Source organism: Chiloscyllium punctatum, chromosome 8 (genome assembly GCF_047496795.1).
Source record: "Chiloscyllium punctatum isolate Juve2018m chromosome 8, sChiPun1.3, whole genome shotgun sequence".
Classification (NCBI taxonomy): domain Eukaryota; kingdom Metazoa; phylum Chordata; class Chondrichthyes; order Orectolobiformes; family Hemiscylliidae; genus Chiloscyllium; species Chiloscyllium punctatum.
Genome location: NC_092746.1, coordinates 73,422,023 through 73,440,722, shown reverse-complemented (window position 1 = coordinate 73,440,722; position 18,700 = coordinate 73,422,023). Strand labels below are relative to the sequence as shown.

Genomic DNA, 18,700 nt, shown 5'->3' with positions numbered 1-18,700 from the left:
GTTGTTACATTTCCATGCATTTGCTACCCTTGTCCTCCTAAGTGTTGGAGATCATGAGTGTGGAAAGAGTTCAGTGAGTCACTGCTGTGTATCTTGTAGGTGGTACGCGCTGCTGCAGCTGTGCATTGGTGGTGGAGAGAGTGAACCTGTCAGTCAAGTGGACTACTTTATTCTGGATGATGCTGAGCTTCTTGAATCGTGATGGAGCTGCTCCCATCCAGACAAATGGAGAATATCCCATAACACTCCTGACTTGTGACAAATAATGGTAAACAGACACTGGGGGGAGAGGGGATAAATTACTCACCACAGAACTCATAGCCTTTGACTTATTGTCAATAGTTGCTGGTCCAGAAGACCTTCTGGTACGTGGTAACTCTCAGGATGTTTATAGTACTAAGACTCAATGTTACACTTGTCTTTTGTGAAAAAAAATCACCTTTTTGCTTTCTTAATATAAAATTTCAAGTTTTCGTAACTATAAAACATTTTAAATTTTAAGTCAGTGAGCAATTTATCTGCATGACGTATTGCCATTTTCTTCAAAATTGTGAAAACTTCAATAAGACCACTTCCATCCAAAGAAAATTAGCTCAAATTTCGTGATTTCTGATCATTTAAGTTGCTGCTATGTGGGACGAGCTTTGTTCACCTCTGTACTCTCAAATGCAGCAGTGTGATTCCTCTGATTAATGAATTTAAGATGTACATTGAACTCCTGATAGGGTACATATGTTCAGCTTTAGCTATGATGTAACCTTTACTTGTTTCTGTAATTTTCTGTCATTGGAATGCTTGTCTTCAGAAATAAAGGGATAATATAGAGATTCTCATCAGAGCCTTTGGGAAATAAGAGATTCTTCAAGACTGCATTACGAATGGCCACTTACAAACAGCTAAAGCCTGATAGGGGCTTGCATTGCTGGAAGATGGTGGGGGTGGTGGTTGGGAATTCCGATCTGGAAATAATTTACATGACCAATATAAGGAGTAGAATGTTTCCTGCATTTTCATTAGTTTGATGGCAAATGGTGATTGATCTCAAATTTTTGCCATAACGTAGTTTGTGGTTGTAGAGATTTGCCTATGATGAAATCCTATAAAAACACTAAGTTGTTCTGACAGTTACAATAATTATAATCTACAGACTGGTTATTTATAACTAAAGATGTGCATTTACATAAACTGTCTTGCCGATCTGGTAGAAAGTACTTAAAGACTTAACTAGTTAGCATTCCTCTGGTACTTGCTGCTGTTCAAAAAATAAAAATCTCACAACCAGATTATAGTCCAACAGGTTTAATTGGAAGCACACTAGCTTTTGGAGCGACGCTCCTTCAATCACCTGATGAAGGAGCGTCGCTCCAAAAGCTAGTGTGCTTCCAATTAAACCTGTTGGACTATAATCTGGTTGTGAGATTTTTAACTTTGTACACCCCAGTCCAACACCGGCATCTCCGAATCATTCAAAAAATAGGTTTTTAAAAATTATTAAAGGTTGGAGGAAGAAAATGATAGCAGAATCTTTATAAAGCTGCAAAGGCAAGTAATAAAAATGGATAAAAAATAAATGACACACACAATTTTCTATCAGTATGTGTAAATTATAGTTGTATTTTGTAAATTTGATGCACCCATCAGTCGTCTTTGAGCAGTTGTGCATCCCCTTCTTGTCCTGCCACTAGTGGCAGAATCTAGAGCCTCCTTGGTCCTAACGACTGGAACTCCTGACCAAATGCCTCTTTGGGTCCCTTTCTCTCTCCAACATTTAGGAACTAAACTTTTGTTTGCATCTCCTAATCTCTCTGCCAATGTTTAATGTCTCATTATCGTTCATGTTTCCTCTCCTCCCCACACCCAACTTGATAAAGTGCAATGAATTATCATGCAGGTTAAAAGATTTTAATTCACTCATGGGATGTGGATGTCACTGGCTGGGCCAGCCTTTATTCCCCATCTCTAATTGCTTTTGAGAAGGTTTTGGTTAGTTGCAGGCTTGAACCATGGCAGTACACTTGTGTAGATAGGTTGACAGTGCTGTTAGGGACGGAAATCCATGAGTTTGACCAGTGAAGGGACAAATATATATTTCCAAGTCAGGACAGTGAGTGGCTTGGAGGGAATGTACTGATTGTGATGTTCCCATGTATCTGCTGCCATCACCCTCGTGGATGGAACTGGTCATGAGTTTGGAAGGTGCTGTTTAGACAGAGCTTTGGTGAATTCTGCAGTGGCATCTTGTAGATTATACACACTGCTGCCCACTGACTATTCGTTCTGATGGTTGTTGATTTCAATTATACCCTGGGGTACACTGGGAAAATCTGGAGTGTAGGGCATGAAAGGGGAGAAATTCCTGCAATGTGCTCAGGAGAACATTTTAGAACAGTACATTTCCAAACCAACCAGAGAGGGATCTGGTCTTAGGATATGAGGCAGGCCAAGTCGAGAGTGTCAGGGTGAGTGAACTTTTGTGAAATAGCAATCTTAATATAAGAAGAACATGGAACAGGCCATTTGGCCAGTCATGTCTGTGCCAGCCATAATTCTAAACTAATCCCATCTGCCTGCACATTGTTTATATCCTTCTATCCCCTGCCTGTTCATGTATCTGTATAAATGCTTTTTAAATTTTGCTATCATATCTGCTCTACTACTTCCTGTGGCGATGCTGTCTAGACACTACCACCCTCAGTTTAAAAATAAAACAAAAATAAAATAAAAATCACACATCATCTTTAATCTTTCCTTTCCCCACCTTAAATTTATGTACTCTAGTATTTGGCATTTCCACCCTGAGAAAGAGACTCCACCCTCCATGCTAACCATGTACCTCATAATTTTATATCTGATCATCCCTCAGCCTCCGATGCTCTAGCACAAACAACCCAAGTTTGTCAAAACTCTCCTAATAGCTAATACACTCCAATCTCAGCAATATCCTGGTAAAACTCTTTGGAGCACCGTCTCCAAAACTTCTACATCCTTCCTATAGTATGGCAACCAGAACTCCACACACTACTCCAAATGTGACCTGACCAAAGTCTTACACAGATGCAACATGACTTGCCAGCTCTTCTGCTCAGTGCCCTGATCACTGAAGGCAAGCATGCCATATGCCGCCTTTACGACATTATCCACTTGTGTTGCCACTTTCAGACGGGTATAGACTTGGACCCCAAGATTTCCCAGTATGTCTTGCCATTTAAAATATACTTTCTGTTTACATTTTATTTCTCAAAATGTATTACCTCTCACTTGTCTGGATTAAACTCCATCTACTATGTCTCCACCAAACGTTCCAGCTCATCTATATCCTGTTGCATCTCTTGATGTCCTTCCTCACTATCCGCAACTCCTCCAATTTTTGTGTCATCAGTATTAAGCTGGAAGAAGAGAAAAACTAGTCAATAATTACGATTCCAGATTTGAATAGCACGGATTTTGGGAGTCTAAAAGTTGAACTGGAGCAGGTTGATTGGAAATGCATTTTGGTGGATGAAAAATGGGAGACATTCAAAGGAGAAATGAATAGGTGCAAGCTAGGTACATACCCATGAGACGTAAATACAGGCTATCCAAAGGTAGAGTACTCAGGATGACAAAGGATTATTATGAGAAAATAAGTTAGAAATAGGATTCCTCTGATGCACATTGAAATAATAATAGCAATAAAATCAGGAAGAGCATCTCAAATGCAGGAGAATATGTAAGGCTGGAATAAGGAAGGCTAAGAGGAAGTATGAGGAAAGGATGGTGAGCTGTGCTAAAACAAATAGTAACATATTCTTCCAACGTATTAATAGTAAGAGATTAGTGAAGGATAGAATGGAGCCATAAGGAATAAGCAGGTTAAGATACTCACTGATGCAAACAGTATGGCAGAGGTACTAATGATACTTTGCTTCTGTCTTCACCGATTTAGAAAATAGTCATTATTGCCTCATTGAAAACATGGATGTGGGGCAACTGAGCAGTATAGTGACAAGTAAAGAAGAGATGCTAAAAAGGCAGGCAACACTCCAAGTAGAGAAGTCACCAGGTCTGGCTGGGATGCATCTGAGATTTCTGAGAGAGGTAAAGGAGCAAATTGCAGAGCTGTTGACAGAAGCTTTCTAGCCCCCTCTGAACAAGGATCAGACCCAAAGACTGGAGAATTGCAAATGTGACACTGTCCTTGAAGTAAAGGGCAAAGGATAACCCAGGAAAGAGAATAAGGTAGTGCTGTGAATGTTGTATATTTGGACAAAGCATTTCATATGGTACCATTTAGCAGGTTGGTTACTACATTAGAAATATTTGAGATTGATTTGTCCTTGGCACCATGGATTAGAAGCTGGCTAAAGTATAGGAAGTGTAAGATAGGTGCGGATGGGCATTTCACAAACTGGAGATGAGTTGAAAGTGGTGTTCCCCAGGGATCGGTGTTGGGACTCTTGCTTTTTATGATTTTACATAAAGGATTTAGAGATGGGTGTTGAGGGCAAAATTTCTAAATTTGCAGATGATACTAAGCTAGGGAGAATAGTGAAGTATGAGGATGATGCTAAGTGACTTCAGAAGGACAATTGGCAAGTTGGCCAAATGGGCAGGCACCTGGCAGATGAATTGCAATGCAGAGAAATGTAAAGTAATGCATTTTGGTAGAAGAAAAATGGAGAGACAATGCAGACTCAATGGTACAATGTTGAGGGGAGTATAGTAGCAGAGGGACTTTGGGTTCATGTACATAATAATTTGAATGTGGCCAGGCAAGTTGGGACAGTTGTTAAGTACGCTTATAGGATCCTTGGCTTTATAATTACCAGAATAGACTATAAAAGCAAGGAAGTGATGTTGTACCTCTACAAATCATTGATCCGACCACATTTGGAGTATTGTGTTCAGTTCAGGGCACCTTATTTAAGGTTGTTAAAGCCCTAGAGAGAGTGCAAAGGAGATACAAGGAAAGATTAAAGGGATTGGGTTTAATCATCTTGGAGCAGAGAAGAGTAAGAGGTGTTTAAAATTATGAAGGACCTTTTGTTTCCACTAGTTGGTATGTCAGTGACTAGGAGTCACAGTTTCAAAATTCTCAGCAACAGAGGTGGAGTAAGATGAAGAGAAACTTTTTACTCCGAGTGGTTAGGATTTCGAATGGTCTGTCGGGGAAAGTTAAAAATCACACAACACCAGGTTATAGTCCAACAGGTTTAATTGGAAGCACACTAGCTTTCGGAGCGACGCTCCATCACTTGATGAAGGAGCGTCGCTCCGAAAGCTAGTGTGCTTCCAATTAAACCTGTTGGACTATAACCTGGTGTTGTGTGATTTTTAACTTTGTACACTCCAGTCCAACACCGGCATCTCCAAATCCTGTCTGGGAAAGTAATAGAGATGGGTTCCATAGGTTTCAGAAGAGAGCTGGATATATATTTGAAAGTGATGAAGTTAGAGGATTACGGAGATAGGGCTGGAAGAAGGCACTAGCTGGGTAGCTCTTTAAGAAGTTGATACAGACACGATGGGTTGATTGGTCGCCTCCTGTACTGTAAAATTCTGTGATTCAATGGTGGTGGAGGGAGTGAATGTGGATGTGATGCCAATCATGTGGGCTGCTTTATCCTGGGTGGTGTCAAGCATCTTGAGTGTTGTTGGAGTTGCGCCCATCCAGGCAATTGGGAAAATTCCATCACACTCCTGACCTATGCCTTGTAGATGGTGGAGATGATTTGGATAGTCAGGAGGTGAGTTACTCACTGCAGGATTCCTAGCCCCTGATTGGCTGTAACCATTGCACTTATGGCTAGTCAAGTTCAGTTTATGTTCAGTGGTAATCCCCACGGTGTTAATAGTGGGGGATTCAGTGAAGGTGACGCCATTTGAAAGTCAAGGGGCAATAATTAGATTGTCTCCAGTTGGAGATAGTCATTGCCTGGCATTTGTGTGATGTTAATATTACTAACCACTTCTCAGCGCAGGCCTGGATATTGTCCAGGTCTTGTTGCATTTGAATATGGACTGCTTCAGTATCTGAGGAGTCGCAAATTGTGCTGAACATTGTGCAATCACCGGCAAACGTCCCGACTTCAGACCTTATGATGGAGAGAAGATCATTGAAGCAGCTGAAGATGTTTGGGCTTAGGATACTATTCTGAGGAACTCCTGGAGCTGAGATGATTGACTTCCAATAACCATAACCATCTTCTTTATGTAGTTATGATCCCAATAATTGAAGAGTTCCCTTCAAATCCTATTGACTTGAGTTTTGGTTGGGGTCCTTGATGCCATACACTGTCAAAAGTGGCCTTGATGTTTCAGACAGAAACAGTATGTTTATTGTTCTTGTTGTTTTCATCACCTCCTGTTTCAAATTCATTCTAGCAGCAACATCCTTTTGGACTTGACCAGCTTGATCAGTAGTGCTGCTGCTGAAACACTCTGAGGTTAATATTGAATTCCCTACGCAGAATGCATTTTGAACCCTTGCCACCCTCAGTGCTTCCTGAATGTTGTTCAACATGGAGTACCAATTCATCAGGTGAGGGTGGGCAGTACATAATAATCAGCAGGAGGTTTCTTTGGCCATGTTTGACCTGATGCCATGAGACTTCGGGGTGTACAGAGGTAATATTGAGGGCTCCCAGGGCAGCTCCCTCCTGACTGTGCCACTGTCTGCCTTTCTGGAGGGCCAGGATCTCCAGCAGTTGTGATGATGGTGTCTGGTATATTGCCAGGTATGATTCTGAGTGCGGGGGCTATGTCAGCCTTTTGTTTCACCAGTCTGTGAGACAGCTCTCCTTAGTTTGGCACGAACAGCCCCCAGATGTTAATAAGGAAGACTTTGCATGATCAACGGGGCTGTTTTTGCCTTTGTCAATTCCGGTGTCTAGCCTGATGGTCCATCCAATTTCATTCTGCTTTTGAGACACTCCAACAATTGATACAACCGAGTGGCTTGCCAAAACGTTTCGGAGGACAGTTAAGAGTCAATCACCTTCTTGTGAGTCTGGAGTCACATGTACACAATACCAGGCAAGAACGGCAGTTTCCTTCCCTAGAGGACATTAAACCAGATGGGGTTGATAACAATTGACAGTGGTTTCACAGTCATTGCTAGACTCCTAAATCCAGATTTTTATTGCATTTTAATTCCACCATCTGCCATGGCCAGATTTGAACCTAAGCATGCAGAAGAAGACTATATGGGAACGTAGATTAATAGTTTAGCAATAATACTACTAGGCCATTACCTCCCTCTAAATGCATGTAAATGCATGTTGCTGTTCTGTAGAAAAAGTAAACTTTTCCAAGATAAATTCAGTTAATCCATTTTAACTTAAGCATTTGTTTGTATGTGTTTTGGATGCCAGCACACTAACTATGTTTACTGGCTTTGTTGCTGCTTGGGCATTGGGCTAATCATGTTGTGTCAGATTAGAGTTACATGTAAGAATAGGAAGTTGCACTCTTTGAGGACGATATTGAATTAGTTGGGTTTTTATGAGAAATTAACAACTGCTGCAGTCATTTTTTATATTAACAGTAACCCACAACACAACAGGTTCAATTTTTCATCTTTATACAGGGTTTATTAGGTTGCTGCAACTTTGGTGTTGTGTTGTGACCTTCTCCATCTTGGTTGCTTATCTGCCTAACTGTTGCTTTGTTCAAGGAGCACTACTAGTGGGGAAAATGCAGCACTAATTGAACAGTTGCAGATTAAACATCAGTTAACCTCAGCCTTACAGGTCTTTTCTTCCAGTCTAGCTGTGGGTCTTCCTTTTAAAGAGTGAATCTGGAGTTTTTTTGGGCATGTTAGCTGATGGCACAAGCCTGCTGAGGACATTAAGGCCAAGAACGTGGTCCTGTGCTTACCTGATTCCAAGAGAATTTCTTCCATTATTTACAGATCAGTACAAGCACAGAATGGGTGGCAGGGTGGCCCAGTGGTTAGCCCTGCTGCCTCCCAGCACGAGGGACCAGGCAACTGTCTAACTGTGTGGAATTTACACATTCTCCTGTGTCTGCGTGGGTTTCCTTTGGGCACTCCAGTTTCCTCCCACATTCCAAAGATGTGCAGGTTAGATGGATTGGCCATGCTAAATTCCCTATAGTGTCTAAGGGTGTGTAGTTAGGTGAATTAGCCATTGGAAGTGCAGGGTTACAGGGATAGGGAAGTGGGTCTGGATGGGATGCTGTTCAGAAGGTTGGTGTGGACTCAGCAGGCGAAATGGCCTTTTTCCACACTCTGGATTCTAGTTAAAAAAACTTTGCATAGCCATGAGATGCAGCTGTTTCCTATGTGGTATGCTTGCCTTTATGGATCAGTGCATTGAGTATAGGAGGGGAGGTCATTGTTGTAGCTGTATAGGACATTGGTTAGGCCACGAATGCAATAATGTGTTCAATCCTTCCTAGAGTAGGGAAAATGTTGTGAAACTTGAAAGTGTTCAGAAAAGATATAAGAGGATGTTGCCAGGGTTGGAGGGTTTGAGCCTGTAGGGAGAGACTGAACAGGCTGGGACTATTTTCCATGGAGCGTGGAGGCTGAAAACCTTCTACAGATTTATAAAATCATGAGGGGCATGGTTAGGGTAAATAGCTAAGGTCTTTTCCCCAGGATGGAGGGCATAGGTTTAAGAGGAAGGAGGAAAGAATTGAAGGAACCTGAGGGGCAACGTTTTCATGCAGAGAGTGGTGCGTGTATGGAATGAGTTGCCCGTGGAGTTGGTAGAGGCAGGTACAGTTACAACATTTAAAAACAAGAGTACATGAATAGAAAGAGGAATTTAGACGAATATGGACCAAATGCTGACAAACTGGACAAAATTAATTTTCGGTATTGGGTCAGCAGGGACGAGTTGGACTGAAGGACAGCTCTATGACTACAACTGCTTGTTTGAGGATGGATTTCAAAATCTTCATAGAAACCTTGAGATCACATTGAAGTGATGTACTTGTCTATTGCCTGCATAACTTGAATTGTCATTGATGCTTCCACATGTTTAATGTCAAATTGCAAAGTATTGAATTTTAGCAAAAGCACATTGCGAGGTTAATGAGATTAAAACAAACTTTTTCACTGTGAGTAGTAAGGGAATCGAATGCACTGCCGGGGAGTATTGTGGAGGCAGGTTCAATTCAGACATTCAGGAGAGTATTGGATGATTCTTATAGATAAAAATAATGTGCAAGGTATAGGGACAGAGTAGGAGATTGGCACCAGTTAATGATGGATGTTTGAAGAACTGGTGTAGACACAATAGGCCAAACCATAACACTGTGATTCTGTGAAGTTGGCCATGCTTTCTAATACTTTTCACCAATTTCAGTATTAACACATGAGCAATCTGAAACTACAATCATTACCTGATGGTGTTTATTAACCTCTTCACGTGTGCTCTGTAGCTTGCCCCTTCCTCAACCTCAAGAAGATCTTCCTAAATGCACGCATGTAAAAGGGTGTCTGATTTTAATGTCATTGATTGTTGATACTTGTATTTAGTTTTCCATACAACTGTAAGAAATAGAGACAGGAGGAGACCATTGAGCCCCTTGAAACTGCTCCACCATTCAATAGGATCGTCCACATACCTACCCTTTCCCTGTAACCCTTGATTCCCGACTGATAAAGAATCAATCTGTCTCGGTCTTAAATATACACAAGGACTCTGTCCCGAGAGGTCTCTGTGGCAAGGAGTTCCAAATACACTCAACCCTCTGAGAGAAGAAATTCCTCCTCATCTCAATCTTATTGTGGCGTCCCTTTATTCTGAGAGTATGTCCTCTCATCCTAAACTCTCCCTAGAGGGGAGACATCCTCTCAGCATTTACCTTGTCAAGCCCCTTAAAAATCCTGTATTTCTCATTGCTTCCTTTTCTCTTAGAAAAGGAGCAGGCAGACATTAAAGCCTGATTTTAGCTTCTGAGGCACGTGCACAGAGTTGGGCAATTTCCTAACTCCGCACACCTGCCTCAGGGGAAAAAGTGCCCTGAATAAATGTCCCTTAAAATTGAATTTAAAATGTGTATGTTTTTGTTCAATGTCATAATTTGTTCTGGTGGTTCATACAAGTTGACATTGGCACCCGTCACCCAATTAACTTTTTACATATTTAACTAACCTGGATCAGGCATTCAAAAGCGCTGACAAGGATATTTACAATTTAATATTTTTTTCGGGAAAGCGAGGAGAGCAGTGCTTGTCTTGTATCTATAATGTAAGTCAGACAAGAGAAACCACAGCTGTAGAGATAATGCAGGCTCCCTCATGGCCCCAGCTGAGCAAATTTAGTGTCAATGGGGTGTCTGTGCAGGCAGTACTCTCTTTAATTAGTCTCTCGAGCCTGGTTGGTGGCTGTTCCTCAGACTAACTAATCAATTTGTAGCTGTCTGATGCTAGGTGCGAAAATCTTCTCCGGCTGAGTTTTCTCCCACAGGTCACTCACCTACCCTACAGGAGCACTCGTTTTAATTTTTCATCTTTTCCATCATGTGGTGCTGTCAGCTGGTTCTAAGAAAAGAGGAGACAAAAAAAAATTTAGTTCAAAGTGCATGTAGGTCAGGATGGGAATGCATTATGGGTACTGATGAGCCAATTAATTATTCAGCACCTTGTGCTTGTCGAGCTGCAATAGGATAACAGCTGAATACCAATGTTAGAAAGTATAGGTAACAACTGCTGCAGTTTCAGACCGAATAGTTTTGTGATTGCCTACAGATTGGGGTGTATAAGATTACCCTCATCTTTGCAAGTCACAAATGGTGTTTTTGCATATTCTCTGCATCCAAGTCGAAGCCGCCCACCCCACCCCACTTTTCAGCCACAACATGCTACACTCACATAGGAGTGAGTCTGCCTCCATTTCTCGCCCCACAATTCTTGCACGTGTTTTACCTTATGGAATTAAGACTTCTCAATCTGGACACTTCAACCTTTTGCTGTTTTTTTTGTATTTCTGCTCTTTTGTTTAATGCTTTTTTTTGTATCTTAGATAGTTGTTTTGGTCTTTGTATCTGAAGATTTATTTTTAAATTCAAACACTGCTGGGGAATGGTGACTTTACACACTTTTCACTGTACTCCTGTACTTGAGCACACATGACAATAAAACCTAATTCTATATATAATGGGTGCAATGGATCAATGAGCAGTCGAGGCTTGTTGTGAAGTTGTGTGAAAGTTCAACGCGCAGCTACATGAGCTGACCCCCATGTGGTAAATGGTGAAGAGAAATGAGTCTTCCAACAAAAATAAATTGAGCATGAAGCTTGTGTCAAGCTAAAAGTCATAACATTTTTGTACTCCTCAAATAACTGTGCTGCTGGAAAGGAATTTGGTGTTTTTCAGGGGGAAAAAAAACCACTGACAGATAAAGGAATCCACTCCAAAATAAGAAGATGCCTAAGACTCCTGACGTGTGTGCCATTCAAACAAGGCCCAACCACTGCCCTGATCTTGTGGAGCACGGATCAGAATGGATCTTCAAAAATCATTCGAATGGTTTAATTGTCAGCAGAAAGACCATATCTATCTACGCACTTAAGTGGGCTGAATTAGTTTGAGAGTCCAGCAATGATTTCAGAGCAGCAACTGATTGATGATAAATGCCTGGTTTTGCAGCAGAAGATCATTAATACCTCGATGGAAACTGGAAATTTTTGTACCTATTCATCTTCAGACAGCGTCAAAAACACAAATACCCATTCTGCTAAATCAACCACATGAATGAAAGCCCCATGATTTTTACTATGCCCAGAAACCAATCTATGAAAAGAAAAGGTTCAAAAGCAGTTCTGGTGAAAACCACAGGACACGAGAAACCATTTAAATTTCCCCGACTAGCCTCTAAGGCCAATGTAATGAAATTAAATCTTATGCTAATTTTCAATTGTAAAACCATGCTGAAAATCTGATTCCCTGCAGGAATTCTTGTGCATGTCCATGGCCAAGATTGAGGTGAACTAATGTATCAATAATGTGTGGAATTGGTATCCCAGCAGCCTACATAAAGAATGAAACTTGTTAGTGTGGGAGTTATTGAAATCCCACATAATCACTGAAATCACGAGGCATCTGCAAAGAAATAACACCCATGTCAAGTCATACCAGGCTGCAGTTCAACCTTTGAATGTGTGTTTTAGCAAACTATTCAAGGATTCTGTTTGGATGAGTAAAATAGTTGGTGACAAAGAAAATACCTTCACTAAGACTGGAGATACTTGCACTGCTTATGTTATGCTTTGTGATTTAATCATCAAATTATGTGATGCTACTAGTGCACTGTCCATTCTTTTTTTTGAACAAATTTGAAGATGGAAAGGTAGGTGATGTAGAAGGTAAAGATGCAAAGTATCATATCTGATAGAGGGTAGGATCCTTACAATGGTTTCATCACCAAAGTGATTCAGTAAATTCAGAGAAGGCTTTATGTTGAATACCAAACACTCTGAATTTGAGAGATTTTATAATGCTTTAATTGTGGTCAAAGATTTCTTTGTACATTTGATACATTCAATAAACAGTGCTGCATTAATATATTAATTACAGATATGTTGTATCTTTATATTTCAACATGGCGATCATCCAACCAATAGTTTGTATTCCATACCAGGCATATAAGTCAACTGCTGCTTATGGACTAATATTTAGAGGCTTCAAAGACTCAAGCATTGATGTTTATGGTAGATAGTTTGAAGCTGTTTTGTCACCTGTAATTTCAATCAGAGTGGATTTACAATTACAGTGCATTTAATTTTCAAAAGAATTATTATGAATAACTGAAATAATCAATAATATGTATGGTCCATTTCATTACGCAAAGTAATTAGTTGGATTTTAATAAATATTAACTTTCAAATAGAACATTTGTAAAGATCCATAGAATCTAATGGCAAGACCGGAGAAAATCAAAAGGGACAGCATAAATAATAGTTAATTTGAAAATATAAATGAGAAAAGCTAGGAAATTGTATCAATGCTCTTAGTGTAGCCTTCAAATGTTAATATTTGTTTCTATCAGAATAAATGTGCAAGTGGACTGTGTTTGTTATAATTGCGATGATTATTGCATATTGGTTAAAAATCCCAATGTGCAAGAAAATCAACACACAAAATTCAAATTGAAAATTTATTCAGATGAATTTGATTTCTACATATGAATTTTAGAAATACGTTTCCTTATTATTTACGTAGAATGTTGGTCATTGTTTACTAAAAACATTTACTAAGTTGGACTAAACCAACACCTTTGGAAGGTGGAGGAACATGCAATGTTGCTGTTTTACAAACAAAAATCAAAGTAGACAGAATTCATTACTTTCAGCCTTGTGTCCAATGTGAATGATTGTAAATTTGTGGTCCGAAGTGTGAACATATTGTCTTAATACGGTAATTATCAGTACTACATTTCAGAGAACAGCAAGGTTCCAACATCATAGAGTCATACAGCATGAAGCAGACCTTTCTAGAATTAGAATTTATTGTCAGCCTTACTTGTCTATGCTGATCAGATTTACGAATATGAATTGCTCCCATTTGCCAAATTTTGGCCTGTATCTCTCTGGCAGCTCATTCCATAAATGCACCACCTTCTGTGTGAAAATGTTGCCCCTTCAATCCCTTTTAAATCTTTCTTCTTTCACTTTAAACCTGAGACCCCTTTGGTTTTAGGCTCCCCTACTCTGGGGGATAAAAAGACCTTGGCTATTCACCCTATCCATGCCCTTCATGATTTTATAAATCTGTACCCCTCAGCTTCCTACACTGCCATGGAAAAAATTTCCAGCCTATCCATCCTCTCCTTTATAACTAAAACCTCTCAATCTCAGTAACATTGTTGTAAATCTTTTTCATATTGACTTAAATTGGTAAAAGTTCACTCTAATAATGATAGTGATGTGATTGTTTCTTCTTTTTTATTGCAGGTTAACTCCATCGCCTGTTCCAAAGAGCAGCTAAAGAAGCAGAAGAGCAAAGGAATTCAAGAACCTATTCTCCTGTTGTTACGGTCATGTTAGCAAATGGCTGCTGTTTTTGTTACAATTCTTTACATTAGCATTGTGTGGGATTATGTGTGCTTGTACTCTGAATTTGACATATTGAATGCTAAACCACGGCATGCAAGAACCACCTTGTTTTTTTTTAAGTAGTTTGTTTAGAGATCCACTTTGCTGATAAATGATCCGTGCTGCTTTACAGGCTCTTGTCTGTCAGTCTTTTGATTTTCTATACTAGGGTAGCATTTTTGTAAAGCTCATTCAGATTTCATTGAAATGCTGAAGATTTTTTTTAAACTTTCATGGGCATGCCAGGAAATCCTCTGATGTCAGGATTACAAAGCAATCAACAGTGGCATGAAAGACGTTGCATATGTTTTACAAAAATCAGCATACTTTTGTATACAATTGAAATGAAATAGCTAGTGAACCACTGTGAACATTTCTGACAGTGCTCCAGCTGGGATCTTGCAAGGAACATAGAGAGAGAGTCATAGAGATAGATAAATCCACAGCGGATGGGGTGAGCTGCAGTGTTTAAAATGGCTTGTACTATCACGAGGATCATCTGCTTAGTTTTTTTGGAAGAATACAAAAACCATGTAAATAATGAAACCTCGTTAGTTCCGATTAAGTTGGGGGTTAGATTTATGCCCCAATTCTTTGTCAGTTCAGACCCTGGAAAAGAATTATTGCAGTGTGTCTGTTCAGGTTAAAGGCTCTGGAGTGACTCATTTGAGAAACAGAGTTAAAACGTATGAGGTTTGCAACACTTTGTTTAGCAGGAACCAGTGGGTTCTTCAAATACTGTTTTTGTCCTTCTAATTTTGTGGCCTCAGACCATCTATTTTGTACAGTATTGGCAACAACCCTGACCGAATTCTAAAGTCAAATGTGTAACACACAAAAAAATTTACACTTACTATTACCCTTGACTAAAATTTCTGTTTAGTTCATAGTGAAATTATAAACATATTCATTGCACATACTCACTGTAACTATCAACAGATACCTTCACCTACCACAAGTTTTTAATGTCCTAATTTTTATTCACAGCATTTCATGTCTCTGCTTATTGTTGTGACCATTGTTTTCTTTTGTCATTCATAGGCTATTGTTACTATTTTCTCTCATAAAATGTAAGGGATTATGTTCAGGAGTTGAGCTAAAATACATTTAATTCTGCAACACAATAACAGTTGCATTTTATTTTCTTTCAACCCTTCTGGAAAAAGTCCTATTTTACTGTTCTGTCCAGCCAAGAAAAGAACAAGCGTTAACATTCTGGAATATTCATTCATTGCAACAACAAAATTGAAGTCTGTAGAATAAGCATTGCATAAATTATACATTAAATATACACAAACCTATTGTGGTTTGTTGCTTATCAGCCATGAAGGGAGGGAAAGTACAGATGGACCTTGGACTATTCCAAATTATGTTATTAAAAATGCTTTTGTTTAGTTCAAAGATTAGAAGGAAGAGAGATGGATGTAATATTTTTTCCCATTTTAATTAAACAACATAAATGTGGGATCTTTTCAGGTTTTCCAATTAATCTCTATTAATAATCCAGTTTTATTTTTATAATTCCATTATGTTCCGATCAGCGTTCCTCTTTCCATGATCTTTTTCAGCATAATATTGCAGTCTACTTAGTACTGACCTTTTGTTTTAAAGAGACACCTAAATGTGAAAAGAACGTACATGCTTTCATTCAATGTTATGAATGATAACTTTCAATATTGTATATGTCATTAAGGACTGGTATTTAAGTTGAGTCAGAACTGTTGGCTTAATTTGCTTATATATCTTGTGAGAAATTAAAAGATGTCATTATGATTAAATTTAGATTCAGTCCTTCCTGACAAAAAAACATTATTGTGGGAGTTAAAGTAAAAATCTACTTTGCAGTTTTTACATTGTGTAATGTGATGATGTCAATTTCTAATGTTTGACTTCACCTTCACTCAGTGTCAGCAGTTTCATATGCATAACTGCCAATCTGACCATCCCTTTGATTGTACGTTTATTTTGGTTGCGTCAATTTCTAACAGTTATTTGAATGAACAAATCTCAGAGTACATTTTGCTGATGCAATATACTATTAGTTACATATGAGGGTCTTGAAATATTAGTATTGAAATGTTTTTAAAATAAAGTTAGGAGGCAAAAATGTTTAAGAAATATCTTTTGAAGGTTTTTTTTTAAAAAAAGCCTGTTAATATAGATATGTCTCTTCAAGGTCATTATTAATGGTGAATTACGCATTTACAATACTTCTTTGCAATTTGACCCCATGCAATGTGTATGAGAGATTAATTTCATGAATACATTTTCTGTAATTATTAAAACCAACTGAGAAAAACAAGCAAATTGACCTGTACTGTAGCATAGTTACTTTATAAGAGTGGTTGTGATATTTGATTGAAGTGTGCTCTTTTTATTTATCAATCTTGATTTTTCTATAAAATAGTTTGCACTGTGTTTTGCTGACTTTACAATCACTGAAATATACAGCTTAGAATTTTAAAGGAATTTAATGGTGCACTGGGTACTTCAATTATGTCGGTACTTGCACAAGAAAGCAAACTCTAGGAGTTAGAAACTTTGGAAATATATTATGAAGTGAACACATTTATTAACTGTTTTTGTAAATATTATTTTACGTGCTTTTGCAGTGATACTATGTTGGGCATACAATATTATTTTTGAGTTTTTAATGTCACATCAACAGATGTTAATGAGCTTTATTTGAGAAATAATTCTTGGTTGACTAAAATTTGGTACTAGCAAGAATGCAGAAAAATGTAAGCAGTCACTGTGCAGCTTGTGTGATAATCAGTCCAGTTCATCTATTCGCTTCACTTGTCCACATCATGGAATGTGCAGTCTCATATATTAAACTGCTAAAATGTCCTGTGAATATTTATTTTTTGTAACATTTTAGAGAAATATGTTCCCTGTCAAGTCTTTACAAAAGAGTTGAGAAAAGGATGACACTGTTCATCTCAAGTTTAATGATAGTTCAGTGATTGAGATAACCCAGTATGCATGGTATCTCAATTTTGAACATCTCCCCATAGACATTTATATTAAGATCATCATATATTTATGTTGTACTGTCTTGTAAATTCCTTGAGCACACAGGTGAAGGCAAGTATCCCCAATATGCATCTGTGATGTGGTGTTCAAGAAAACTGCACAAGTATGCTTCAGTTATATTGGGTTTTTTTTGTATGATGCATCTCTCCAATCCATCTCCTTAACATGCTGTAGTTTGGTACAGAGACAAAAATATTCATGAAATACAAACAAATGACCAACATTAAAACAAAATCTAGAATGTAGTAACAGTATAAATGTTGCATTGTTTGTTACAAATTATATGTAATGTACTATTACAGACGTATTAATGGTATGTCCTTCTGTAACTGTTGGTTTCTTGGTACATGGAAATAAAATACATCTGTATTTTAAATGAGTGAGAATTAATTATTGCCTAATTTACAAAAGTACAATATGCCAATATTATTAACATGATAATAGGCAGTTAATATTTAATAGTTCACAACAATGCAATAATTGCTGTTCCATATTGTCTTTTTACTTCATAACTAGTACGATTAATGTGCAAATTCATTGCTGCATTTTGATTTTTTCCATCAAGTTTGATATGTTTCTGGTAATGTAAAATGTACAAATCCACTGAATTGCGAGCACGTTATCTGAACAACCTCATTATTGTGGTACTAAATAACAAAGACCGGTCTTTGGCTTTGACTCAGCCAATTTCACCACAGTCACTTACAATTCATCCTTTGTCTAGGAAGGAGGAAATTGCTCGTCAAAGTATCTCAGATGTATGGGGGTACGCATGGAACTGTATGCCTGTAATTACCTTAAGGAAGAGAAAAAGTAAAACTGAAAGGGTGTGGGGTGCTAGCAAGTGTTTGGAAAAGGAAATATTTTTTACTGAGTAATTGTTGTTATTATATGAGTGACAAATGAATGCAATGACCCTCAAAGATTTGTCATCCTGCAGAATGTTTGCATTCTCACCATATTCCAATTCAGACAAGTACTTAGATTTATGTGTCAGATCAGCATGCTAATGAGCTTTATTTGAATATATTTAAACAAACTGGTGGCTTTACACAAGTTCTATGGTGAACATGCAAGATTCTTGGCCTGATCTTTTGCTCCAAATCTATGAAAGACAACCAATGTTGCCACTTTTCATTAATCAGCTCTGTAATTAAGACTGGAATTCAAAGTGTATGTTCACATCAGTAAGTGGTGTCTAGGTTAGACATTTTTTTCCTCCTCTGAAAATTTCTTCCTTGCCCTCTATATGTCACGTCTGCCTTAAATTTGTATATTATTATCAATATGGTTCCAATTACCACAACAAAGAAAAACACATTGGAGGATCCACTTTGTAATCCCTTAGCACTGCTGGCAGCTTGCACTTGCGAACTACTACGCCCAGGAGTTTAGATCATAAATGTGGGCATTTACTGGGGTCTGGCAATATGCAAGGTGTCTGTGGTTGATAAGATACTTGGCATTACCATGAAAGTGAGAGTTTTGTTCTTGATGTGCTGTTAAACAGGCCTCCAAGGATATGAAAAAGCAACTTAAATATTACTGACATTTCAAATCACTGCAAGTCTAGAAAGTCATCAATATTGATAGTCAGGTCCAGAATATGGAAGTGG

General features: G+C 38.4%; 1 protein-coding gene across 5 annotated transcripts in view; it reads left to right on the top strand.

Moving 5' to 3' along the window:
- cdk14 (cyclin dependent kinase 14) overlaps positions 1-17,460 on the top strand; it is a 672,936-nt gene extending 655,476 nt beyond the window's left edge. For all 5 annotated transcript variants that reach the window (XM_072575800.1, XM_072575798.1, XM_072575802.1 and 2 more), the window contains one exon: positions 13,908-17,460. In XM_072575800.1, coding sequence (XP_072431901.1) covers positions 13,908-13,912 — 5 coding nt within the window. In that variant the 3' untranslated portion in view covers positions 13,913-17,460. The remainder of the gene's footprint in view (positions 1-13,907) is intronic.
- The last annotated feature ends 1,240 nt before the right edge of the window (positions 17,461-18,700 follow it).